Here is a 24,857-nt window from a genome sequence, read left to right as displayed (position 1 = left end):
ATATATATATATATATATATATATATATATATATATATATATATATATATATATATATATATAATAAAAGTGTAATACTAATCCAAAAAAATTCACATGTAATTTTTATTTTGGGTAGGATTTGGAAAAACCTGTTACCCAGCCCATTATGAAGTATCGAGTTGGTTTTTGCAAATTCTTTATGTTAAACCTAATTTAACATAATTCATTTTTGAGTGGATTGAATTAAATATGGGTAAATTGGGTTAAAATTTATTTATTTATGTTAAAAGTTATATAATTATCAATATAATTAAAATATAATACAATCTTTAAAAAAAGTTAATTTAATATTTCAAGTAATCCAATAAATTATAATTATATTTAAACTAATTTAAGACACGAAATAAAATCATACACTTTTGTCTTTAATAGAAATATAAGAGTTAAACTCACGTCATTCATACTAAAATCTGTCACCCAACCTATACAATAATAAGATAAATTTAATTCAATCATAAATGAAATCCAACTCAATTAATAATTATAAAAAATTAAACTAAATTGCTATACTAGTACTTTTAATAGTTATATATGAATTTAATAGCATTTTTTTTTCTATCTTTGTAAATGTTATTCAATATTTTTTCTTTATTTGTTTTTTATTTAATGTGATTTTCTATATTTTTTATAAAATCCCAATATGATATCTTTAGATTAACATTAACATTTTAACATTCCAAATTATATAAAAACTATATAATAAAATAGTGAATTATAATATTAAATAACACTTGAAGACTTGTAAATAAAGTATTAAACTTACGGTTATTCAAAAAGCTCTATAAAAATAAAGTTACTCAAAATTATACAAAATGACTAAGAAATACTAAATAACTAAACAACAATATCGTCGCCCTCCAATGCCTGTCCTAAAGGTACCTCATCTATCTCTGCTTACATCCAAATGAATGATCATTGCAAAAGAAAACCCTACAGAAACAAAGACACACAAACAAGCAGAAAGGTCAGGTAGTTAAACCAAGAACATACATTATTATAGCATGGAACATACAAGATTTAACTAAGAGTTATAGCAGATTACATCACACACCCTAACATGTTATATTTTAGACTTGACTCGTCCGAACTTAGAATGATAGTCGAGTTATAACGGGTCATGTACTCGTGGTGGCCTCTATTGTTTTGCAAAGTCATTGCCAATTGGTTTCACCCTACCACACTCACGATATTAGTCTGTTCCAGGCCTTGAGGCATACTGGAAGCCCCCAAGACTAAGACCTACTACTACTCCTCACGACATGGTTTAATCCTCTCTATTTGAGAATGAAAGACCATTGGAGTTTCAAGATGACCCCAAAGATTAAGCTCCTACTTTCATTCTAAACAACTAAGAATCTCACCAAGAGATTCTATACTTTGAAGCTTTTACTTACTACTGGAATCATACCTCATTCCTTTGTAATCATACACATTTCTAACAGTAATTAACCTCCATGTCTGAATCCCATCATACAATACAATATATTCCAAAGTATGATTTACAAACTAGGCAACAATCAACTCAACATAATGCAAGACAAAAGAAAAGATAGGTAACTAACTCAGGATTTCTCGCACAACGCACCACATTCGCATAGCGAGACTGGGAGCTTTTCGCATAGCGCACCTCACTCGCCTAGCGAATTAGCACGCAAAGGTAGGGTCACTATGCGAGAGCTCAGATAGAGACCACCCCCCTAAAACCTCTCGTTATGCGCCCAATTCGCCATTCAAATTAATTTGTCAGCAAACAAAGAGCAACATTCTCCGGTCACTTGCACAATGCATCAACTCGTTGTGCAAATGACCAAACAGAGAACACCTCTCTATGAGGACTTGCTGCACGAAAATATTCGCTCAGCGAGTCTGCATAATCTGCAGAACGTAAATTCTGCAGAATTATGCAACTCACACACCCTCAACCAATTCTAGCCAATTTCACCAACTTCTAACACCCCTAATTTTTTGTTTTATACTTAGTTAGACCTATCTAAATGATTCTAACCCTTCACACTACAAATTTAAAGCAATTAAGACTCACTTCCTACTCTAAAACCCAAAAATCATCAACTTAGAGACCCAAACTCAATTCTGCCACTTATTACCTATTTTTGACCAATTTGGTGACTCAAACAAGTCACAATACACTTGCTAAAATTGTCCCAGCAGCTCAATTGCACTTTAGGCATCAAATGCTCAAAATCATTAGCTCACTTCCTCTCAAATGTCCTAAAACACCACCAAATTTACATAACTTTCATTTAATAACTTGCACGACAGATTTCACATCATCCATAATCTCAATTCCAGCAATGTATCACATTCAAATCAATTTACAAATACCAATCCACAGATTCATAAGTTAACATTCAAAGAACACTTGACTTAAATCTACACAAACATAAGATTTTTAGCTTAAACCACGACAACATGCAGAATTCAATCCACTTATATATTATACTATAAAATCAACAGAAAACCTAGCTCCCTTTACCTCAAGGATAACCAGCCCAGCTCATCAACTCGCTTCAACAGTACCTTGCACCGCAAGGAAAACTCGACAAAACCCTATAAACCACTAATTGGTGATCAAGAACAACTCTCAGAGCTAGAATTTGACAGAGAACAGAAGAGAGGAAACACAAATTACGTGCAACCAACGAAGATTGCATGTTACATATTCAAGAACAGCGGAAAAGAAAGGGAAAATAGCTTACCCGCTAGAATCTCAAATGTAATCGGTCGATTGTGTAACCCTTTACGCCGTGAACGTCTAGGCACCTCCTGATCACAAATTTGACTGCTCAGAAGGGAGAAAATCTAGAAAGAATGTAAAGAAGAAATAGATAGTAAAGTTCTAGAGAGATGATGCGATTAAGATAATAAACTGAGCTTTTAGAAAGTTCTATATATTATAAAATTGTTCTTAAGAAAATGCTTGTTCCTTTTATCTTAATACGTATATCTATTCTTATTATTCTATTTTTTTAGGTTCTTACAAACATCCTCAAATCATAATTAACATCATAATTAATATTGATATAAGAGAAAGTACACATTAAACCTTTTTTAAAAGTTTTAGAAATTGCATTAAATAAAAAATTAAATCATTGTTATAAATATAGGAGAAAAAAATACTATATATTAAGTCTTATATATAATAATATATTGACATATATCTTACTATTACAATATTGAATATTATTATTATTATTATTACTATTAGAATGTTACAAATTATAATTATAGTTTTCCTAATTTACAATTTTTATTAATCATATAAAATTCTCAACATGATTTATTTTATATTTAAAATATTTAAAAGGATATTATCACGAACTTTAGATAATTTGGTTAAGGAATAAAGTTTCAAGATTGATTGGTAGATAATTTCCTTTTTCCTGTGATTTTAGTTTATACATTTTATAGAACTTACAATTAATTTCTATTTATTATTATTATATGTTATTTATTGTAAATTTTAGTTATATAAATATTTACTTTCTATAGCACAGGAGTTTAGCATTATTCTCTGGGAATGATTAGAAAGATGGACACGTGTAAGAAGGCACAATTTATGAACAGTGGAGATTCCTGCACTAGATTTCATCCAATAAATAAATCATGCTCACTTTTTCTACTAAAAATAATTTAAAAAAAATGGTGGAAAGATAATGTGCATTCGTTTCAAACCACACGATTTTTTGCGACTTTATTTTGGACACCCGGTGGTGGTAGCGGTGGCCGGCGATTGACAGTGGCGTTGGAGTATAACATGGGTACTACTCCTTTCTTCTTTTACTTTCTGTACAAAATCATAGAACACTGTTCTTTCGTTCTTCATATCGGTTAATCGTGTTTCTCTATTTTTACTGTTTCTGGATCCGCATTCTAGAAGCTTCCTTCTTTTCTCTCACACGTTTGCTCGCAACCTTCTGATTTCTCTCTATGATTGATATGAATTTTCATGCTTTTCTTCTTGGATCGGTGCTCTCTCTTCGTTTTTATTATCGTTATCGGTATAAAAATAGATTCTCGTCAATTAAGTTGATTTCAACGACAGAACGTGTTTACATTTTGTAAGGATTGCAGATTTGATGAGTTTTATTTTTGACATCTCAGTGCAACTTTTTTTTTATTTTTTTATTTTGTTCGTATTACCTTGTCAGTAGTAAAAGCACAAATCGTTATGATATTATTATATTATTTTGATTATGACCCAATATTAGTTAATTTTGGGGATGGCTTGTTTCTAGTTGTTGTCTTGAAGTTGCAAGCATTGAATATAGAGCCATGTCTACATGCGATGTATATGTGTTATGTAGAAGTGAGATGATTATTTATTTAGGTAAACTACTTAATCCTTATTTGTATAACCTTTTTATAAATACTTATAAGAATAAGGGAATATGAACTAAAAATGCATTTAGTTTCTCTTCAAGTTAAAATTAACTAATGTACCTTAGCTTTTGGAGAAAGTTAAATGCATAAGTTGATTTTAACTTATAAAAAATGTTCAATTTGTTTTACCTTTTCTTATTTTTTTTTTCATGCTTATGAAGAAGTTTATCTGAACAGGACCTTTATTTAGTACTCATTGATACTGTAAGATTGACTGTATAAAATTAAAATAAAAAACTTATCTTGACTTTGATAAGTTTCTCCGGCAAACTGTGAAGTTAAAATGTACTTACACCAAAGCATATGCATGTGCAAATTGTCGTTGTTTCTTTATCAGTTTTTGCTTTTTAATTCTTGTTATCACCAACTATATTGGAATTTTTAGTATGTGAAGGTGTGTCATTGTTTCAATTTTTTTTTTCAGCCCAGTCAACAATCGTATCTTTTGTCTCTAGTATTGCTGTATCGTCTGTTTGTTCTATCTTTCCGAGAGTATAGCTGTATGACCACACTTTCGTCTTTACCATGTTTTAGTATCATCATCTGTACTTGGTGTCTGAGTCTGCTCACTCTCTATTTCGTTCTCTAGCTGTTTCATGAGTGATTTCTATTAAGATCAGTTTATGTTGTTAAGCCTTGTATACAGTCATATGTCCTTGTTGCATAACAGTTTATGAGAGTATATTTATGAGATTACATATTTGAAGCTTGTTGTAAACACTTTGAGAGAAATTGAGAGTATTTTGTAACTGAGAGAATTCTATGTAACACTGAGAGAGAACATGTTTTTGTTGATAGTGTGGCTTTTATGTGGATGTAGATTGGTGTTGGTTAACACTCTTATTGAACCATGTTATATCTTGTGCGTGCTTTGTTTCTTTGTTCTTTTCTTGTTTCTTGAAGTTCTTGATTGGTGAGCTTTACCATTGTATTGAATTGTTTCACATCAAATTTGTGGGGTGAGAGTGGAATGAAAAACCTCTATGGGTATTGCAAAATATGATGTTAAGAAGTTCACTGGGAATAATGATTTCAAATTGTGGTGGTCGAAGGTAGTAGCACTTATTGTTGAATCGGGTTTATTAGAAACGCTTGATGGTGAATCTAAGAATAATACAACTATGATTGAGAAAGACAAGAAAACATTGTTAGAGAATGTTCACAGTGCAATTGTTTTGAGTCTTGGTGACAAAGTGTGTAGACTGGTGTGAAAGGAGAAGCTTACTATAGGGATTTGGACTAAACTTGAAGATTTGTATATGGCGAAATCTCTGGTTAATCATTTATATCTAAAACAAGCTTTGTGTTCATTCAAGATGAATAGTGAACATCCCATTGATAAATAGTTGGATGAATAAATACAACCCACTTTGTTTCTTAGTAATTAAAATTGTCTTCTTCATGGCAAGGTTCTGCAATACACAATAAGAAGAGAAAAATGTTCCTGAACAATTCAAATCTTTTGTATAGGTATAAGGCTATTTTGTGGGACATATAAAAATCCTTTAATGCAATAGATGATTAAGTGAGTACTCTTATCACCATTAGCAACTATAAAAGATCCTTTAATGTAATAGATGATTCTAAACGAGTACTGCTTATACTTTTGGATCTACGTATGGGTACTCTATCACCATTTGCAACTTTAACGAGTTGTTTTTTGGTCATTTTGTTGTATGAATTGAAGAGCTTAGGAAAATGCGTCATGTAATTGCTTTTGAATCAAACGTCCAAACACCTTGAGATAAACGACGAATAATACTGAATGTACTGTCACCTTTTTTATCTTTCATTGGTATGGTATATGATTCAGAGGACATAGTAATTGATTCAATTATTGTTTCCAAATCATGAAGTTTCTCTTTAAAAACTTTCATATTCGATATTGAAAAACACAAAAACAAAGAGATAATAAAAAGATCAACATTTATTGCTTTGAGTCATAACAAAAGAAGATTTTATTAACAACAAAACCACATCAGAGTCAAATAAGACATCACCCCTTGGTGCTCAAGAGGTCCCAACAACCCTGTATGCTGTGGCGACGGGTGGGGCACACCTTTTTGGCCAACCACTAACCTCAATGATGATGGTGAACAACGATGGTTAATAAGGTAACAGAAACAAGAGCTTTGATACAAACTTGAACTATGGTAAGAAAATAAAGAATCATTTTATTGACATCAATTGCACCAATCGCATTCTTATCATCTATATTTGTAATCACCAAAATCTTTGAAAAAAGGTAATACAATTATGTTGAAATAAATAGAAAGATTCTGAAGATATTTTTCCCTAATTACTATGGAAATATTAAAAATATTTTTTATCCTAATAATATATTATTTACAACATACAGGTGATGCAAAGTTTGTGATTGTCATGAAGGGTGTGAGGAAAAGTGACTTGTATTCCTTGGAGGGTACTATAGTAACTGGTTCTGTGTTTGTTGTTGTTGAGAAATAATTGTTGAGAATTGAGTTATAACACAAAAGGTTAGTTCATATGGTGAAAGAGGTTTGGTTGAATTACAAAAGCATGTGTTATTTGCTGATAAAATACTTGAAAAATTGAAGTTTTGTCATTACCACGTTTGTGGTAAAGCCTATAAGGTCAAATTCAATTCAAGACAACAAAGAACAAAAGAGACTTTGGATTATGTTCATGATGATCTCTTAGTGCCATCAAGAACTCTGCCACAGTCTTGGACGAGTTATTTCCTTTAAGAGTTTGCTCAAAGAAATTATGAATCTATTTTTAGAAGATCAAGGATAAAGCTTTTGAGAATTTCAAGATATGGGTGCATCTAATGGAGAATGAGACATGGAGAAGAGTAAAGAGATTTAGAACAAATAATAATAGTCTTGAGTTATGTTTAGAGTTATTCAATAACTTCTGTAAATAGAATGGTATAACATGACAGAACTATGGTTGGAAATGCTCAACAAAATGCCCTAATAGACAGAATTGATAGGACCATTTTAAAGAGTGAGATGTATGTTGTATAGTGCAGAGTTTCAAATATCTTTTGGGTTGAAGCAATTGCCATTGTTGCCTATTTGATCAACAGATGTCCATCAGCTACTCTGGAGAGAAAGACTACTGTGAAATCTGGTTAGGTCATTCTTCTAACCTTAAAAATTTGAGAATCTTTGGTTATATTGCTTATGCTCATATTAGGCAAGATAAGCTGATAGTAGGAACTGGTAAATGCATGTTTTTAGGATATCATGAAGGGGTGAGGGCATACAAATCATGGTGTCTTGAACTGAGATTCAAGAGGTGTATGACCAACTATCATGTTATTTTCAATGAGATTGTGAGGCGTATAAATCAAAGGTTTTTGAGTTTGTTGACAGTTGAGATGTCAAGATAAAGAAATCTAACTTTGATTAAGGTTGTGCCAAGAGTTTTCTCTGATTTTCTTTTGACAGACCATGATGAGTTTGGAGAAGATCTTACTAAAGAGCACCAAGTTGATGATGGTTAAAGTGTAGCACGAGGAAGGACAAGGAGAGTCATCAAACCACCAGAAAGGTATGAATTTGTAAATTTAATTGTATTTTCTCTTGTGGTAGCCAGTGAGGTATTTTGGAAGATGAACCCAATTGTTTTAAATTTGCTTTACCAAGTAAGGAGAAGAAGGAATGATTGAACAAAATGAATGAAGAGATGAAGACACAACATGATAATCATACATGTAGGTTGAAAAGGAGACTTGTTGGTGCAAAGATAGATCAGTTGTAAATGGATTTTAAAAAAAATGATGAAATTCTAGGAATTGACCAGGGAAGGTTTAAAGGAAGATTGATTTCTAGAGGTTTTATCAAAGGAAGGGGATTCATTATAATGATGTGTTCTCGCCCGTAGTAAAGCATAGATCAGAGAAAATACTGCTATTTTCTGAGTTTGATCTTGAATTGGAGTAAAAGGGTGTCAAGACTGCCTTCTTGTATGGAAATCTTAAGGAAACCATTTTTGTGAAGCAACCATAAGGGGTTGAGGTGAATGGTTGTTCTGGACTTGTACCTGTTCCGTGCCTAGTGTTAGAGAAGTTTGTTCATGAGCCAAGGTGGAGATTTGTTGGTTTTTGGCTCAGTCAACTAGATGTATCGACTATCTCTAGCATTGTCATATCACCTGTCTATTCTATCAACTGGTGAGTTTATCTTTAGGACCAAAGCTTAAGTCTATATTGTGTTTCAGTATCATCATCTATACTTGGTGTTTGAGTTGCTCAGTGTCTGTTTGTTCTGCAGCTGTTATGAAACTGATTTCATTTACAAATCAGTTAGTATCTTATGTTGTTAAGGCTTGTATGTAGTTTTATATCCTTGCGATGGTTACATAGCAGTGCATGCAAGTGTGTTTGTGAGATTACATACCTGATATTTTCTGTAACTCATTGGGAAGCCCCTTTAACTCTTATGAGACATAACTTGTTCTTGTTGATAGTTTGGTTTTTTTGTGGACGTAGAATGGAGTTTGTTAACACTTTAATTGAACCATTTATATCTTGTGTGTGTGCTATTTCCTGGTTCTTTTCTTGTTCCTAGAAATTCTTGGTTTGTTCATTATTACGATCTGGGCTTTCTTGATTTGTGAGCATTCCCATAGAGCTGGCGTGTTTCACATCAGTTTCTTTATCAGTCTTTGGCTTTCCAATTCTTGTTGGTATGAGAACACTGCAGTGGAATATATTAAAGCATGTTAGAATGGAACGTAGAAGCATTTTAATTTTGTTTGGATTGTTGTGGTTTTGTACTGTGAAGAGGATTGGTAAGCCGTGAGAACATGTTGAGAAGCATAGTCCGTGAACTCAAGGAGATGAGAGATGGAATAGGTAGCACATCTAAGCGGGGTGCAGGTGCAGAAAGCAAGCTTCGGCTCAGTCGAACAAAGTCACATATTGCTCCAGATGTTCTTGCAACTACATTTGAATTTATTCAACAGGGACAATGGGCAAATCTTCCACAAGAATTGCTTTTCGACATAATCCAAAGGGTTGAAGAGAGTGAAACATCTTGGCCTGACCGAGCTGTTGTTGTCTTCTGTGCTTCTGTATGTAAATCTTGGAGGTCGATTACAAAAGAGATTGTCAAAACTCCTGAACAATGTGGAAGGATCACATTTCCTATTTCATTGAAGCAGGTAATAAATTCTTCACTCCTTTTCTGCCGTACTCTCTTATGTTTCTTATATTTTTTTCCTTTTGTGTATGGATAGCCCGGTCCACGTGATTCTCCAATTCAGTGCTTTATAAGGAGGAACAAAGAAAGTTCTACATATCTGTTGTACTTTGGTCTGGTACCATGTAAGTTATTTCATTGCTGAAACCTTCCATCCCTTTTTTAAAATGAAGGGATATGATATTTCTCAACTTTAAATTGCTCTTTAAAAGATTGGCATTAGTGACTATGAATGTTAAACTTCAAGGATTTTTTATATTTTATTGTCATTTACTTTGTCGGTGTCAGCATCATTGTGTCTTTATATTTCGCGGTCTTTATATTTCCTTTGTGAAATTAGCAACCTGGCATGAACATAATTGTTAACATTAATATAGTGTGTGGCAGAATGCACGTTGTTTGGACATGAAATCTTATCTACATATATAACTTAAATGTTGCTTGAATAAGATAGAAATGAACTTTAAACCTTTTTATGCATTCAAAGCCAAAATTTTGCTTTGTTTTCCTCCTTTCATGATCTGTTTGTTGATCCATCTCACTGAAGTTTGATAGAGAACGAGGTTTCGATATTCTATTTGAGAAGCTTGTTTTGGCTTTAATTGTACAGCAGAGAATGACAATAACAAGTTGTTATTAGCGGCCAAAAGGATAAGAAGGGCAACAGGCACTGATTTTGTCATATCCTTGGCCACAGATGATTTTTCCCGAGCCAGCAATAAATATGTTGGTAAACTGAGGCAAGCTTTTGGTTGATAGAAGCCTTACTTACCTTCTTTTCAATTTTCTCTTTGCCTCTTATCATCTTTAATATTTGATGTTGTACTTTTGGCAGATCTAATTTTTTGGGTACCAAGTTCACCATACATGACAGTCAACCTCCCCATGATGCTGCAATTCAACCCAATTGTCAATATAGTAGGAGATTTCATTCTAAGCAGGTGTCACCAAGAGTTCCAGCTTGTAGCTACCTTGTTAGCACAGTTTCCTACGAGCTGAACGTCCTTTGCACTAGAGGGCCAAGAAGAATGCATTGTGTCATGAACTCTATACCCGTCTCAGCAATTCAGGAAGGGGGCAACGCCCCAACTCCAACTTCTTTCCCTCAAATATTTGATGAACCTTTTTCTCCATCACCAGCAGCGAAAGAAAAAGTTCCAGTCCCCGATTTAAACTCTGCAAGCTTATCAGAGCCACTAATATCGAGCCAAGTTTCAACTGAGCAATTAGAACTGAAAAACAAGGCTCCACGATGGCATGAGCAGCTACAGTGCTGGTGCCTAAACTTCAAGGGTCGTGTGTCTGTGGCTTCTGTTAAGAACTTTCAGCTTGTAGCTGCTGTTGATCCATCTCATAACATTTCTGCTGAGGAGCAAGACAAGGTAATCCTGCAGTTTGGAAAGATTGGAAAAGACATATTCACCATGGATTACCGTTATCCGCTCTCTACCTTCCAAGCCTTTGCCATATGCTTGAGTAGCTTTGACACAAAACCTGCCTGTGAATGAGATTCATGACCACAACTTGATCATCATCTGCTGAGTTGTTGATTGTCAACCATGGTGACATGCAGCTGAAAATTTAGCTGTTCATCCGGTGGTAACCTTCCCTTGAATCGGTTGTTGATTATGGAATTTGTTCTATTTGTTATCTCCCCGTCGCCTAAAATGAAATTGTATGAAGTTTAATGATTTGTGTAATATATGTTCGGGGTATTCCTCCCTCACGAATGTTTTTGATTTGTTTAAAGAGCTTAATGGTAATATAAACATTACACCATCAATCAAGTTGCACGAGAATGAATTGAGGTAGTTATTATACAATATCAATAAATTTGTCCTATAGTGATTTAAGATTATAAAATATCAACAAATTTGTCCTATAAATTTGATGAGTGTCTTACTTTTTGCTTGTGTAAATACTGAATTTTCAGCTGTTAACATTGTTTGCAGATGTTTATAACGTTGAACAACTCTTTAGCAAGAGATGAATATCTTGCTAGCAAAACATGTTTCCCTCCGTGCTCTTGTTCAGGTGAATAACAATTGAACCATTGGTAGACTTCAGATTCAATTCTATGTGTTCAACTTGGCATTGTGATTCAGATTCATGGTACAAAATGCGGGATTGGGTAAACTTGTTACCACACTAATGATGTATTAGTTTGGTTTTAGATTGTTCACAAATAATGGCAAAGAAGGATTTGAGGGTGAAGATGACATTCATATTCGTAGATCTAAGAGCGAGAGAATGAGAGGTATTGTGGGATAGAGTGATTTTTGAATCTCGTTTAACTGAACTGATTTGAAGGTGATAAGTTTCAATCTCGTTTAACTGAACTGATTTGAAGGTGATTAGTTTTTAGGTGGCGTATAATTTCTCATTGTATTAAAAACTGAATAAAGTGTACACAGAATAGAGTTAAGACTCTGTAAAACTGAAAACTGATACAAACTAACTGACTATGAGACAGAAAAATTAATACAATTAACTGATACAAACCACAAGGAAAATATCTAGTAATAGCTGAATCTGCAGCTTCTACTATAGAGCACTAGCACAAGTAAAACGAAATATAAATATTTGCCAGACACAATGATTATATAATATGTAACTGCAGTCGCTCAATAATTTTCTATGCATCATAATAAACTTGTTTCTCCATATATTTACTCAATTTGATATGATAGTACAGCTACGACATACGATAATTTGTTTGAGAAATTTGAACTCCCGCGAAGAAGAAATGGCATCCCCCTTCCCAAGTTGTTTATGCATATTACAGAACGCTATAGAGCTTTATGTAGCTGGAAAAATAAGAACTACAGACCAGGTAGAGTTTACTAGATTCAGAGCAGTATATCAGGAGTTGTGCGGCTTTATGAATTGCACTGTTGAGCAAACACAGAGCCTGCATTCCGCAAGGGCGTGCTTCTTCTATACGTGGAATTATCCGCAGGATTCTAGCAACTAATTTCCTGAGTTCCGTGCACATTCCACGATGCACCTTCAAAGACGAATTACAATCAATAAAATTCATGGTTTCAGTATGCAAAATAGTTGAAAAGAAGTATTATTTTTAACACCCTGATAGTACAAATACTCAATTAATACCCCTCTTTTTTTTCTCTATCAGTCTATTTTCATATATAGTATCACCTATGACATTTATCACTTCTCTCTTCACTATTTCTATCTCTCTGACTGGACATAGACTTCTATTGGGGTGTCCACCAAACATTCTTCTTTTAGAAAACACCCACATATCTTCAAAATAAAAGGTAAACTATAAAGTCAGCGCCTTTTTCTTCTCGATCAAACAAAATACAAGAAAAAAAAAAGGAAACAACGGCAATTATTTTGAAAAGTATAACTTATGGATTGACTGAGTAATAAGAATTGAATTCAAACAGTATCAATTTAATAAGAATTGAATGTAAGAGCATCCTCAATATAACAAAATTAAATTAAATTCTTTCCAGTACCTTAAAGGAGCAAGGACTTGGTAATGTCTCTACCAGTTCACTGCCATCAGTTCCCATTCAGGAGAGTACCCTAAGCTACAAAGAGAAAGAACATTAAGCTTATCCAAAATCATGCACAGAGCTTTAAAGAGAAATTACAACGTGTACAAAATACCACCATATGTTCTCCTATGTCCTCTAATATCAGCCTCATCCTTGACTCCACCATATTTCCATCTCAGAGACACATTTGCGAAGACCAGGATCCACTGCAGGTGCAGGTGTATGTGCAACTCTGCACCGTCCCCAACACTTGTTTCTCTTCATTATGCCCCATTCAACCAACCTCTTTCAATTTTCTACTCACTCTTGCATCAATTCTCAAACACCCTTATCCATGTCAAGTCCATCCATGCACAGATTATTAAGAATTGGGTATCCACTGAAAACTATCTTGCCGCAAAACTCATCAGGGTGTACTCTGATTTGGGTTTTCTTTGCCCTGCCCGCAAGGTGTTTGATCAATGTTCTTTGAGGGGTACAGCTGTTTGCAATGCCATGATGGCTGGGTTCCTGAGGAACCAGCAACACGTGGAAGTTCCCAAGTTGTTCAAAATTATGGTGTCTGGTGATTTAGAAATCAATAGTTACACGTGCATGTTTGCTCTCAAGGCATGCACCAGCTTGTTGGATGATGAAATTGGTATGGAAATAGTTATGACAGTGTTTCGAAGTGGGTTTCATTTGCATCCCTATGTTGGTAGTTCGATTGTTAACTTTTTTGTGAAGTGTGGTTATCTTGATGATGCGCGAAAAGTCTTTGATGGAATGCCGGAAAAGGATATTGTATGCTGGAATTCTATCATTGGTGGTTATGTGCAGGAGGGATTCTTCAAGGAGGCAATTAAACTGTTCCTTGCGATGATTGGTGGTGGGTTAAGGCCGAGTCCAGTGACAATGGTGAGCTTACTCAAAGCGTGTGGAGAGAGTGGACTTAAAAAACTAGGAACCTCTGCTCATGCTGTTCTCATTGCTTTAGGCATGGGGAATGACGTATTTGTGCTTACTTCGTTGGTTGATATGTATAGCAATTTAGGTGACACAGACAATGCTGCTTTGGTTTTCAATGGCATGTTCAACAGAAGTTTGATTTCGTGGAATGCTATGATTTCAGGATATATTCAAAATGGTTTGATACCTGAATCTTTTGCACTCTTTCGTAGACTAATCCAAAGTGGTTCTGGGTTTGATTCTGGGACCTTGGTAAGCCTCATTCGAGGATGTTCTCAAACATCTGACTTGGAAAATGGAAGACTCCTCCATGCTTGTATTATAAGAAAAGGAATTGAATCGAACATAGTTTTGTCCACTTCAATTGTTGACATGTATTCTAAATGTGGTGCCATAAAGCTAGCAACTAATGTTTTCGGAAGAATGGAGAAAAGGAATGTAATTACATGGACTGCCATGCTGGTGGGTTTATCTCAAAATGGCTATGCAGAGGATGCCCTTAAATTATTTTGTCAAATGCAAGAAGAAAAAGTTCCCGCCAATTCTGTCACTCTTGTTAGCCTTGTGCATTGTTGTGCCCACCTAGGATCCCTCAAGAAAGGAAGGAGTGTCCATGCTTATTTGATCCGGCATGGCTATGCATTTGATGCAGTTAATATGTCAGCATTGCTTGATATGTATGCCAAGTGTGGTAAAATTCGCTCTGCTGAGAAGTTATTCAATAATGGATTCCATTTAAAAGATGTTATACTATGTAACACTATGATTATGGGTTATGGAATGCATGGTCTTGGGCATTATGCTCTAGCTTTATACGATAGAATGATAGAGGAAAGTCTCAAGCCAAGTCAAACAACATTTGTTTCTTTGCTAACAGCTTGCAGTCACTCGGGCCTTGTTGAAGAGGGTAAGGCTTTGTTCAACTGTATGGAAAGGGATCATAATATTAAGCCTCAGGACAAACACTATGCTTGTCTTGTGGATCTTCTTAGTCGAGCAGGCCGCCTCAAGGAAGCAGATGCTCTGGTGAAACAAATGCCCTTCCAACCCAGCACAGATGTGTTTGAAGCTTTGCTCAGCGGTTGCAGAACCCATAAGAATATTAACATGGGGATACAGATAGCAGATAGATTAATTTCCTTAGATTACTTGAACTCTGGAATTTATGTCATGTTATCAAATATTTATGCTGAAGCAGGAAGATGGGAATCAGTGAACTACATACGAGGCCTCATGAGGATGAAGGGTCTAAAAAAGGTACCTGGTTATAGTTTGATAGAAATAGGGAATCGGGTATACACATTTTTTGCTAGTGACGATTCACATCCTTGTTGGTCAGATATTTATCAATTATTAGAAAATTTGAGACTTGAGGTGGAGGCAGAAGGTTATATTCCTGATACTAGTTGTGTTCTTCGTGATGTAAATGAGCCAATGAAGGTTAAGTTACTCTGGGGGCACAGTGAGAGACTAGCCATTGCATTTGGTCTTTTAAGCACTCCATATGGAAGCTTGATTAGGATCACAAAAAACCTTCGTATATGTGTTGACTGTCATACTATTACCAAATACATATCAAAAATAGTTCAGAGGGAAATTATAGTCAGGGATGCTAATCGTTTCCATCACTTTGTTAATGGGAAATGCTCATGTAATGATTACTGGTAATGAGAACTTGCTAAAAAGCTTTGACCAAAAGTAACAAAAGCTACGTTAATGAGAATGAACATGACTAATGTCACACCTTTGGTACCCTTGTATTTATTACATGCTTACAATAAGAAAACTATAGTTATTTCATCGTTTAACTTTACCAACTAGTCAGTCAATTATGTTGTAATTCTTTTTTTACATATGTGGAAATTACTTTAGAAATTCCATACATTGATAGTTGTGTAGGTAACAAGGGAATACATTGATAGTTGTGTAGGTAACAAGGGAGTTGGTGAACTTGACAATCGACTCAATTAGTTAATCATGGCAAGAACATTAGAACTCTTTGGAGATTTGATAAACTCCTGAAGTCGCCTCTATTTAAATGTTATATTTGAATAATAGAAGTTTACATTTAAAAACTCTCTTATGTACTTTGTATGAACGTATGAAACTAGGGTGACAATGGTGTAGTTTTTAAAAGTAAAGATTAAAGAAGAGACTTGAATTTTAAATGAATTTTTTGGGTTTAACAATATGTTTTCTAGCACATGTTTTCTAATGAATTATTCCTCTTGAATTAAAAAAGAGAGTCTAATAACTCTATTGTCACTTTAAAAAGATTTCAATTTAGTAGTCACTTTTATTTTACTCAGAAATTAAGTGAGTGAATTGTATTCTGGTTTTAGATTTATGTTTCATGAGTTTGATCGATGTAAATCGATAATAGTCGTCAACTAAAATAAGAAAATATTTATGTATGAATATAAAAGGTATTGAATATGGCCCAAATATCTCCATGAAGAATGTCAAAATCTTTAGTAAAACGTGTTTCACTACTGTGATGTGGCAACTTTCTGCAAAGTGAAAAATGTCACAAGGAGTATTATGCATACAATGTGGAATAAAAGGAAATTTTTGGGAAATAAAACATAATATGGAATTAGAAACATGACCTAATCTAAGATGCCAAGAGACACATCTTTGGAAAGTTGTATGAGCAGAAACAGTGGGAACTTAACGGTGATGGTGCAGGCTAGTTGAACCAATCAACTTCCTGGAAGTATTCTACACAATGACACAAGAATCAAAGTCAAAAGACAATTTACAATATGGTGTGCAAATCAACTTATGTATGGAAATAAGGTTGACATGACATTATAATACAAAAAAGAACAAGGATTAAAGAATCATATACGACACAGTACCAGAAAAGGAAGTAGATACTTGAATATCATTTGAGAGAAACAAAACTTTGGAAATTGAAAGTAACGTGGTCAGTGACACATGTATCTAGAAGCCACTGAGAAGCATTTTTACCTTGGTTCAATTTATATGATTCTTGTAAGTCAACAACGAGAAAAATGTCTCCTTGATGAAAACGGTGAGAAAGGTATTGCCATATGTCAAAGGCGATGTCGATTCAGATAATGGATTTGAGAATCGATTCATGCACCAATCGTTGAAGCCAATGAGAGAACCACCGTATTGCAGCGGTCCCAAGGCTCACGAAGAGGATTGTTCGACAAAGGTTCTTGCAAAGTGTCGTTGTTGAATCTCAACTTGTTCTTGAACTTTTGGGGAAAGCTTCATAGCTCGAGTCGATTCTTGCCATCTAACAGAGGAGAAACAAGAACAAAGGTTGGATTTTCATTTGAATGGAGGAAGAAAGCATTGGAAGGATTTATATGAAAATCGGTATGGGTTTCGGAAGCCATATCATCTAGAGAAAGAATCAAGAATGAGAAAGAGGAAGCGGAACATCTAATACTTATCTTAGTTTCTCATTGTATTAAAAACTGAATAAAGTGTACACGGAATAGAGTTTATATAAGACTCTGTAAAACTGAAAACTGATACAAACTAACTGTCTATGAGACAGAAAAACTAATACAACTAACTGATACAAAACACAAGGAAAATATCTAGTAATAGCTGAATCTGCAGCTTCTACTATAGAGCACTAGCACAAGTAAAACGAAATATAAATATTTGCCAGACACAGGGTGCTGAATTACTGAAGGCCTCATGCAGATGACAATTTTTAAGAATATTGAAGTGAAATCTACTTGACATTTCCTTCAGTAGTGATTTGGTTTCAGACATTCCAAATAATATAATCAGTTAATGGGAAGCACCCTTTGATTTAAAGTAAGGTTTCTTCATTAGCTCTTTCCGTAAACTCATCTTATAGAAGAGTACGTGATGAACTCCCTTGAAGTAAATTGAAATGGTTGGTGTGGAATAGGATTCCTGCAACATGGTTACATAGAAAAACGTTGATTAATAAATTTATAACTGTATCCAAGTAATTGTTTCAAAAGTAAAAGTAGACTCACGGTCGAGGCCCATAAACTTTGATTTGCCGCACATGAGTATCTCTTCCATTGAGATGGTTTGACAACACAGCAATTTGCAACATGAAAGTGTTCACAAAGGTATCCCTGTGATTGGGGAAAGGCAATTACAAGACTCTATTAAAAAGTTATGTTGATATCAAGGAGAAGCAATCCTTAAGTTACATTACATTGCTTTGGTTACATTACAACCATTGAGGCTTCATTCACATTATCAATTTCAGAGTAACAATTAAAGACAATCCAGTGGTTCAACAGATGAAATGAAACAAGAACTGATTATTGCCTTCATACGAACCAACAAACACATCTTCAAGTAGCATGACAACGTTCCTATCGTATCTAATTTCTCAGTTCACAATTGGAATAAAACATCCTCAAACCTTGAACATAAATCCAGATATATAAGGAGTAAGAATTCAAAGAAAAATCAGTAAGATTTCAGCAACAAAAGCCAAGAATTCAGTCACTTCTTCAGAAGACCACTAGGCTGTAGGCACAGCGTATTGCCTCAAACACAATTTAATCAAAATGCACGGTCCATGTTGATCTTATCACTCCAACAATACAACAGTAGCTGTATCCTACGAGATGATCACATGACACCTTAAATCTATAAGTGGAATAATTGCCATCCCAAGTCTGACTAAAAGAGGAGACTATTAATCCCTCGACACAAGATTTGTCAAAACCCCAAATACATGAAGTTAAATATAATGTTAAAAGAAACTAATATAAGCGAGTTTCTACACAATACTTTATACTTAAGCTAGTTTTACCTCTTGTAAAAATCTATTTCATTTTTTTTCTGCAAGTTCTTTATAGAGAAATTTATTCAGACAGACACAGACACAAAATAACAGATATGGTTTATTAGTTTCTTCACTTTCACGAGGTTCCCTTAAATCCCCTACTATAAACTATCATGTCCCCCCTTTGATAAAAAAACACACTCCACAAAATGACAGAAGAACACTTACCTAGGATCAACTCCAGACAACGATAGATAGACCCACCCAGTTGGCTTCACAAGTTCCACGGTCTTAATCTCCTACAAATGTTCCAAAACCCATCATTCATCAACAATCATAACAAACAAATCAACCCTCCCAATCAAACCCAAACCAATAAAATTACCTTCAAGTTGTGAAACCCATCACCGGCACGGATGGAAACTTTGCTCGGCGTGTAACTCTCGTCCAACTTGAAATCCACGTACAGCACAATTAGCTGCAACAATAAAAAAGATTAAAAATTTAGCACTTAGAAAGTATAATTATATTTGTTTGCAAGAGGGGTGTGCCGTGTACGTACTTGAAGCCTCACTTTCTTCTGAAACTGAATGTTAACCAAATGGGGTTGCGCTCCGTCGGATCTGAAAACACGGAAAGCGTGATTGAGAATGCGAGCGAAGATAAGAGAAAGAGAGTGTGAGCAAGTGAAGGAGTTACTGCCAATAGGTTTCGAGATTATCGTCACGGAGAGAGGAAACACCGTTACCGGGTTTGCAAGAACTGACACTCCAAGCGGCCTTTTTCCCCATCTCCGTTAAGTCATCGTCTACCGTCAACAATTGGATTCCTCCGCTCAACTTCGTTTCTTCTTCGCCCTCTGATGATTCTGCTGCCATTTCTTAAACCTCAGAAAACCCTACCTCTCTGTTCTTTTATTTTTCAAGCTTCTTCAACCAGAAGAGAACGCAAGTGATGAATCCAACAAGAACACAACGAAAAAGATGACCTTTTAGTTGAAGTTTAAATTTTAAAAAACTGAAATTAAGGGCCTGGTTTTGAATGTTCAATTTTGGATCGTATCTGTCCTGAATGGTAAAGAAGTTCAATTGTTTTAAAAATTAGATCTAAAAAGATATTTGGATAGCAAAATAATTAAAATAGTTTTTAAAAAGTTAAATATCTTTTTAATTACTTTAATTTTAGAAAATTTGAAATTAATTTTTCTTTTATCTTTTATCTTTTATACTAAATTAGTTTTTCATTTTTGGAACCAGGATAAATTTGATTTTTTAATTATTTTTTTAAGTTTATTTAAAACTTTTAATATATTTTACAATTAATATAAATTAAAGTATTAAACAGTATAAATAATTTAAATATTATCATAAATATATTTAAAATATTAAATAAATATAAAAAATTTAATTAAAAAAAACTAAATCTACACGTTTCAAAATTAAAAAATTATATTGAAACAAAATTTTAAAAGGAAACTAATTTTAATTTTTATTAAGTTAACATATTAAAAATATAAATAAAAAAGACTGTTTAATAATATGTAGAGTAATATGAAATGAAATTTAGTCTTACTCATAAAATTTTTACTGTTATTTAACTTTATTTACCATAGATTTTTAATATATTTTGCATAAGTTGAATATAATTATAGCTTTTAAACTTAGATTGGATTTAAATTTTTTAATTTGCTGTTCAAACTTTAATAATAAATAAAAGTTTAATCAAGTTTTAAGTTTAAATTTGAAAACTTCCAATTAAACTTTTATGATTTATTAAATCATCAATAGTTTAAAACTTTTGAATCGAGTTCTTCAAGTTAATTTTTTTATTATTTATGTGATGTAACAATTACCTTATATAATCACACTAGATTATATAAAATATATTCACCAGAGTTGATGATCATTCTAGACAATTAGCAAGTATTAATGGATCATATTATCTTTAAGTTGTGCAAATATACAAATGATATTAATGATTGATTATTATTGAATTTGATTGTCTAAAAATATATTGTCTTAATGGTTAATTAATGTGTTTGACTACCACAAACCTTGTAAATAATATACTATTGACGTCGAGATAAAGATATCATATTTTATCCTAATAAAATATAAACATTTTTATGAAATATATATGATTTAAGCATGTCTTTACAGGTCAATCACTAATCCGGAAAGATTACTTCAGAAGTTGGATACAAATTGAACAGACTTCTAAGTTTTTTTGGATCGGCCTACTTCAACGACCTGAGAGCGATGTTTTCTTCTCCTTAGTTTTTGTTGTGGTGTTTTCCATGTATAAATAAGGGGAAGAATATGTCAACGTCCTTGTTAAGCTGAAATCACTTTTCTCGTATTAAATCAATCTTGAATTAAATTATGCAGTGATAGTAAAATAATTTATAGCATGATTTTGGATGAAAGGGCACACAGAATAAATCTTGTATGTTGGGTGAGTTAGTGGACTTTGCTCCTCGATAAATTAATCTTGAATAATATAATATTGAATTGATAAAAAGAAAATGATAATTTGACACCAATTTCATTTATTTATATAGATTTAAGATTGATTTATTCCACAACAATATATATATATATATATATATATATATATATATATATATATATATATATATATATATATATTAGAAATCAAATATAGGCTATCTCTTCCGCTGATTAGTCTCAGTCCTTCTTTTCATTTGCATCCATTTTTCAAGATTCAAATCAAATTCATTTAGTTTAATTGACAGATTTGTTGCTTTCTTAAGGCAACAAATGCTTCCTGAACTTTGAAAATTTCTATATTCTTGTTCAAGCTTTTACAACTGCTTCTACCTACTAATGAATTTTCAAGTGCAGTAATCTTAAAAAGTGAAGTTGAAAAATTTTCATCAATCAAGGGTGACATAGTTCTTCCATGAGAATCCTTGAGCTTCCTCACATTCTCGACCAAGGCTTTCCTTGCACTCTCGACTTGTTGTGATAAGGATAAGACATCCAAAGTTAACATCGATTCAATCGCTCCTCCGAGGCCATGACTCACTAATGTTGCAACATTTGGAACAGAACCATATACAAAGAGGTTTAATTCTTTTACACCTCGCTGACTGCCTCTGTAACCCCCGAAACCCCAATGCCGACAACCAGTGCCTCGTTGGCATCTGCTTTTCTTGGAGAAACCCTAGAACTTCCTCATTGCACTGTCTGCGTCGAGCCACCTAGATCGCTATTGCATCGTCCTCGGCGACCGCCTCCTACACCGGACCATGTAACCGTCAAACTCGTTGGTTGTAGTGTTGCCGATAACTGTAACCTGTACTGCATAACTCAACCACCGCGTTGTTCAAGAGGAGCACCATCGCACCACTTCTGCTTTGTTCATAACTACCGTCATCGGCGTTGATGAAACCATACATAGGAAGCACGACTTAACTGTCGTGCTTTATTCTGTTCGGTCTGCAGTCATTGTGATCTGTTCTCTTTGGTGCGACATTACTCTTCTTTTTTCTTCTTGAAATTTTGGGCATAAGGTTGTAAAAGCTTCCCATCAACGGTAACGTACCCAACAATGTCGAATCGCAAGAGGGCAGAAGTTTTGATAGAATCAGCTTCCTTAGTTGCGGAATTAGCCTTGAACTCCTCGCATTTGACGACGCCGAATTTAATCTCTCGAATATTTGTATGCTTGCCAGCTCTTAGACTCCAACAGGGAGAGGAATATCCTAGTGTTTCCTAAGTCCAACCAAGCCACTAGCATCAACCACTGCCACAATGATTTTAAACTTAACAATCTGGCCTCGAATCGCCCGCGCATACGACTTGTCATCAACCGGAAACTCCGAGAACTCAATCTTATCCGACTTGGCGGCACTTTTCAAATTCTTAGCCCTTCGGAAAGGTTATTGCCATCAGCGTCGCCACAACGCATGACTGACACCAGTGCCAAAACCACCGAGAACGATACCGTCTCTTACAAAGAAGAAGGACGAATCATAGAGTCATTTTAATTTCATCGAATAGGCCATCGACGCAAGGATAAAGGAACTCCAATTGTCAATGTTCGATGGCCTCGTCAAATGCAAAAGAAACAATCGAAGCCATCGTCTCTCAATCAGATACTAGTGAAACAGATTCGCAAACCTCACCTGAAACAAAAACAAAATCAAGACAACAGAGATCTTTTATAGTTAGGATTCCAGGGTTGGCTCAAGTTCTCTCTTTCGATACTAATATTCTTGGGGGTTACTCTCTGTACCTCCCCAATTCCATCCCTCACCCCCCATTCCATTTTTATTCTTTGCTCTATTTTTTCTATTCCAATTTTATTCTTTAGCAAAAATTTATATTTAGAAATAAAATTTTATGATTTTATTCTCCCATCCCCACATAACCTATTTATTCTTTTTTTTTATCTTTATGCTTTCATCTTTACGCTTTCTTCTTATGAATTCTTTGTTCTATTTTTCTAGAAATTCTTTATCCCATTCTTCTTGTATTTCAAGTGATAATTGAGATATTAAACGGATATTGACATCCGTTTACGGATTCCCACATCCGTTTAAGCGTTTTCTAGATTATTTTAGATTATGTTTTTGTTAGTTTTATTTTTTAAGATTTGTTTTTATTAGTTTTATTTTTTAAGATTTGTTTTTATTAGTTTTATTTTTTAAGATTTGTTTTTATCAGTTTCAATTTTTTAGGATTTGTTTTTATTAGTTTTATTTTTTTAAGATTTATATTTTAAGATTTGTTTTTATTACTTTTATTTTTTACAATTTGTTTTTATTCGATTTTTATTTTATTAGTTTTATTTTTTAAGATTTGTTTTTATTAGATTTTTATTTCATTAGTTTTATTTTTTAAGATTTGTTTTTATTAGTTTACTTTTTATATTAATTTTCAGATATTTTAATAATGAAATTTATATGTTTTGATGTATTATTTTTAAATATATTTTTAACGTATTTTAATAATGTATATTTGAAGATCTATATATATTGTTATTTATTTTTCACGATATTTAATTAGTTTTTAAACTGAAAACATAAAAATAGGAAACGGATGTCGACATCCGTCGACGAATATTGACATCTGTTTCAGTGCCTGGACGTCTTCTTCATCAATACACACAACACAGAGCACACAAATGACAGAACTCAACAGTAGACCATAGAAACCTCAACAAACATACCAACCAAATATCAACAATAGACAAAGTTATCCAATCCTACACATTACATACATTTAAAAAAAAATACAAGAAACGAAAAAGAAACTAACCTGTCGAAACGTCTACCACCTCTCCGCACCGCGCCGCACCGCACCGGACCACCACACAGTCACCGCACCGCCACCCGCCGCACACCAAAACCACCAGGCCGCATAAAGCAACAGAAGGTTCCGAGGAGGACTGGGAGAGTGAGAGTTGCAGAGAGCGCTTCAAAATGAAACCTTTGGTGGGGGTGGGAATACGAAAGAGAGGGAATCTATGGGTCTGTGTGTGTTTGACTGAAGCAGAGTGTAAAAGAGGTAAGGTAGGTTAACTTTAGTAAATAGGGGTAAAAAGGTAAAAATAAAAAATACAAAAAGGTTATTTTGTATTTAAAAAGAAATCCAAAAAAATTGGGGGGGGGGGGGGGGGGGGGGGGGGGTGGGGGATGGAATTGGGGAGGTACAGGGAGTAACCCCCAATATTCTTTATCAACTTTTGAATCTTTTGATTCCAGGGTTGGCCCAAAAGGAGACGTCAACAAAGCAAATTTAGTTGGACCTTATCAGTGGACTTGTTTCAAGAAAAAAAAATCAATTACCTTCGAAAGAATTCTATCCCGTGCTACGAGGGGAAACATGTTTCTCAAGGCCATAGTCGCCAAGTAGCAAGAAGTCACGAGGCAATGTGGATTCCTCATTTTCTACTTCCAAACGTTCAATCAGAGTCTGAAAATCAAACAATGTTGCCTACCTGGCCATCCGACTTCATAAC

At 34.0% G+C, this 24,857-nt stretch overlaps 3 protein-coding genes across 19 annotated transcripts; 2 read left to right on the top strand and 1 right to left on the bottom strand.

The window, feature by feature from the left end:
* The first annotated feature begins 3,687 nt into the window (after positions 1 to 3,687).
* LOC106768239 (tubby-like F-box protein 2) lies at positions 3,688 to 11,450 on the top strand. Of its 16 annotated transcripts, none has more exons than XM_022782673.1 (8): positions 3,689 to 3,821; positions 7,514 to 7,562; positions 7,668 to 7,725; positions 7,878 to 7,980; positions 9,216 to 9,594; positions 9,670 to 9,757; positions 10,243 to 10,372; positions 10,468 to 11,415. In XM_022782673.1, exons 5-8 carry the CDS (start codon positions 9,238 to 9,240, stop codon positions 11,138 to 11,140), a joined length of 1,248 nt encoding a protein of 415 aa, XP_022638394.1. In that variant the 5' UTR covers positions 3,689 to 3,821; positions 7,514 to 7,562; positions 7,668 to 7,725; positions 7,878 to 7,980; positions 9,216 to 9,237; the 3' UTR covers positions 11,141 to 11,415. The 16 variants fall into 16 exon arrangements, with proteins under 16 accessions (XP_014508746.1, XP_022638394.1, XP_022638392.1 ...); XM_022782671.1 differs by having other exon boundaries at positions 7,668 to 7,782; XM_022782675.1 differs by adding an exon at positions 8,076 to 8,602 and having other exon boundaries at positions 7,668 to 7,980.
* Positions 11,451 to 13,119: 1,669 nt separating this feature from the next.
* Positions 13,120 to 16,496, top strand: LOC106765914 (pentatricopeptide repeat-containing protein At3g12770-like). Its single transcript, XM_014650682.2, has one exon. It carries the CDS (start codon positions 13,229 to 13,231, stop codon positions 15,773 to 15,775), a length of 2,547 nt encoding a protein of 848 aa, XP_014506168.1. The 5' UTR covers positions 13,120 to 13,228; the 3' UTR covers positions 15,776 to 16,496.
* A 203-nt stretch (positions 16,497 to 16,699) lies between these two features.
* Positions 16,700 to 19,931, bottom strand: LOC106767123 (anaphase-promoting complex subunit 10). 2 transcript variants are annotated; one of them, XR_001376126.2, is made up of 8 exons: positions 19,569 to 19,931; positions 19,432 to 19,492; positions 19,255 to 19,347; positions 19,098 to 19,168; positions 18,100 to 18,204; positions 17,899 to 18,013; positions 17,081 to 17,375; positions 16,700 to 16,828 (listed from the first exon to the last, which is right to left on the bottom strand). XR_001376126.2 is itself a non-coding variant. In XM_014651955.2 (6 exons), the coding sequence occupies exons 1-6, from the start codon at positions 19,745 to 19,747 to the stop codon at positions 17,944 to 17,946; spliced, it is 579 nt and encodes a 192-aa protein (XP_014507441.1). In that variant the 5' UTR covers positions 19,748 to 19,931; the 3' UTR covers positions 17,526 to 17,943. The 2 variants fall into 2 exon arrangements, 1 of the variants encoding a protein (XP_014507441.1); XM_014651955.2 differs by lacking the exons at positions 16,700 to 16,828; positions 17,081 to 17,375 and having other exon boundaries at positions 17,526 to 18,013.
* Positions 19,932 to 24,857: the final 4,926 nt, after the last annotated feature.

This window comes from Vigna radiata, chromosome 7, assembly GCF_000741045.1.
Source record: "Vigna radiata var. radiata cultivar VC1973A chromosome 7, Vradiata_ver6, whole genome shotgun sequence".
Taxonomy (NCBI): domain Eukaryota; kingdom Viridiplantae; phylum Streptophyta; class Magnoliopsida; order Fabales; family Fabaceae; genus Vigna; species Vigna radiata.
The sequence above is the reverse complement of the archived record's forward strand: the minus strand, read 5'-3'. Positions and strand labels throughout refer to the sequence as shown.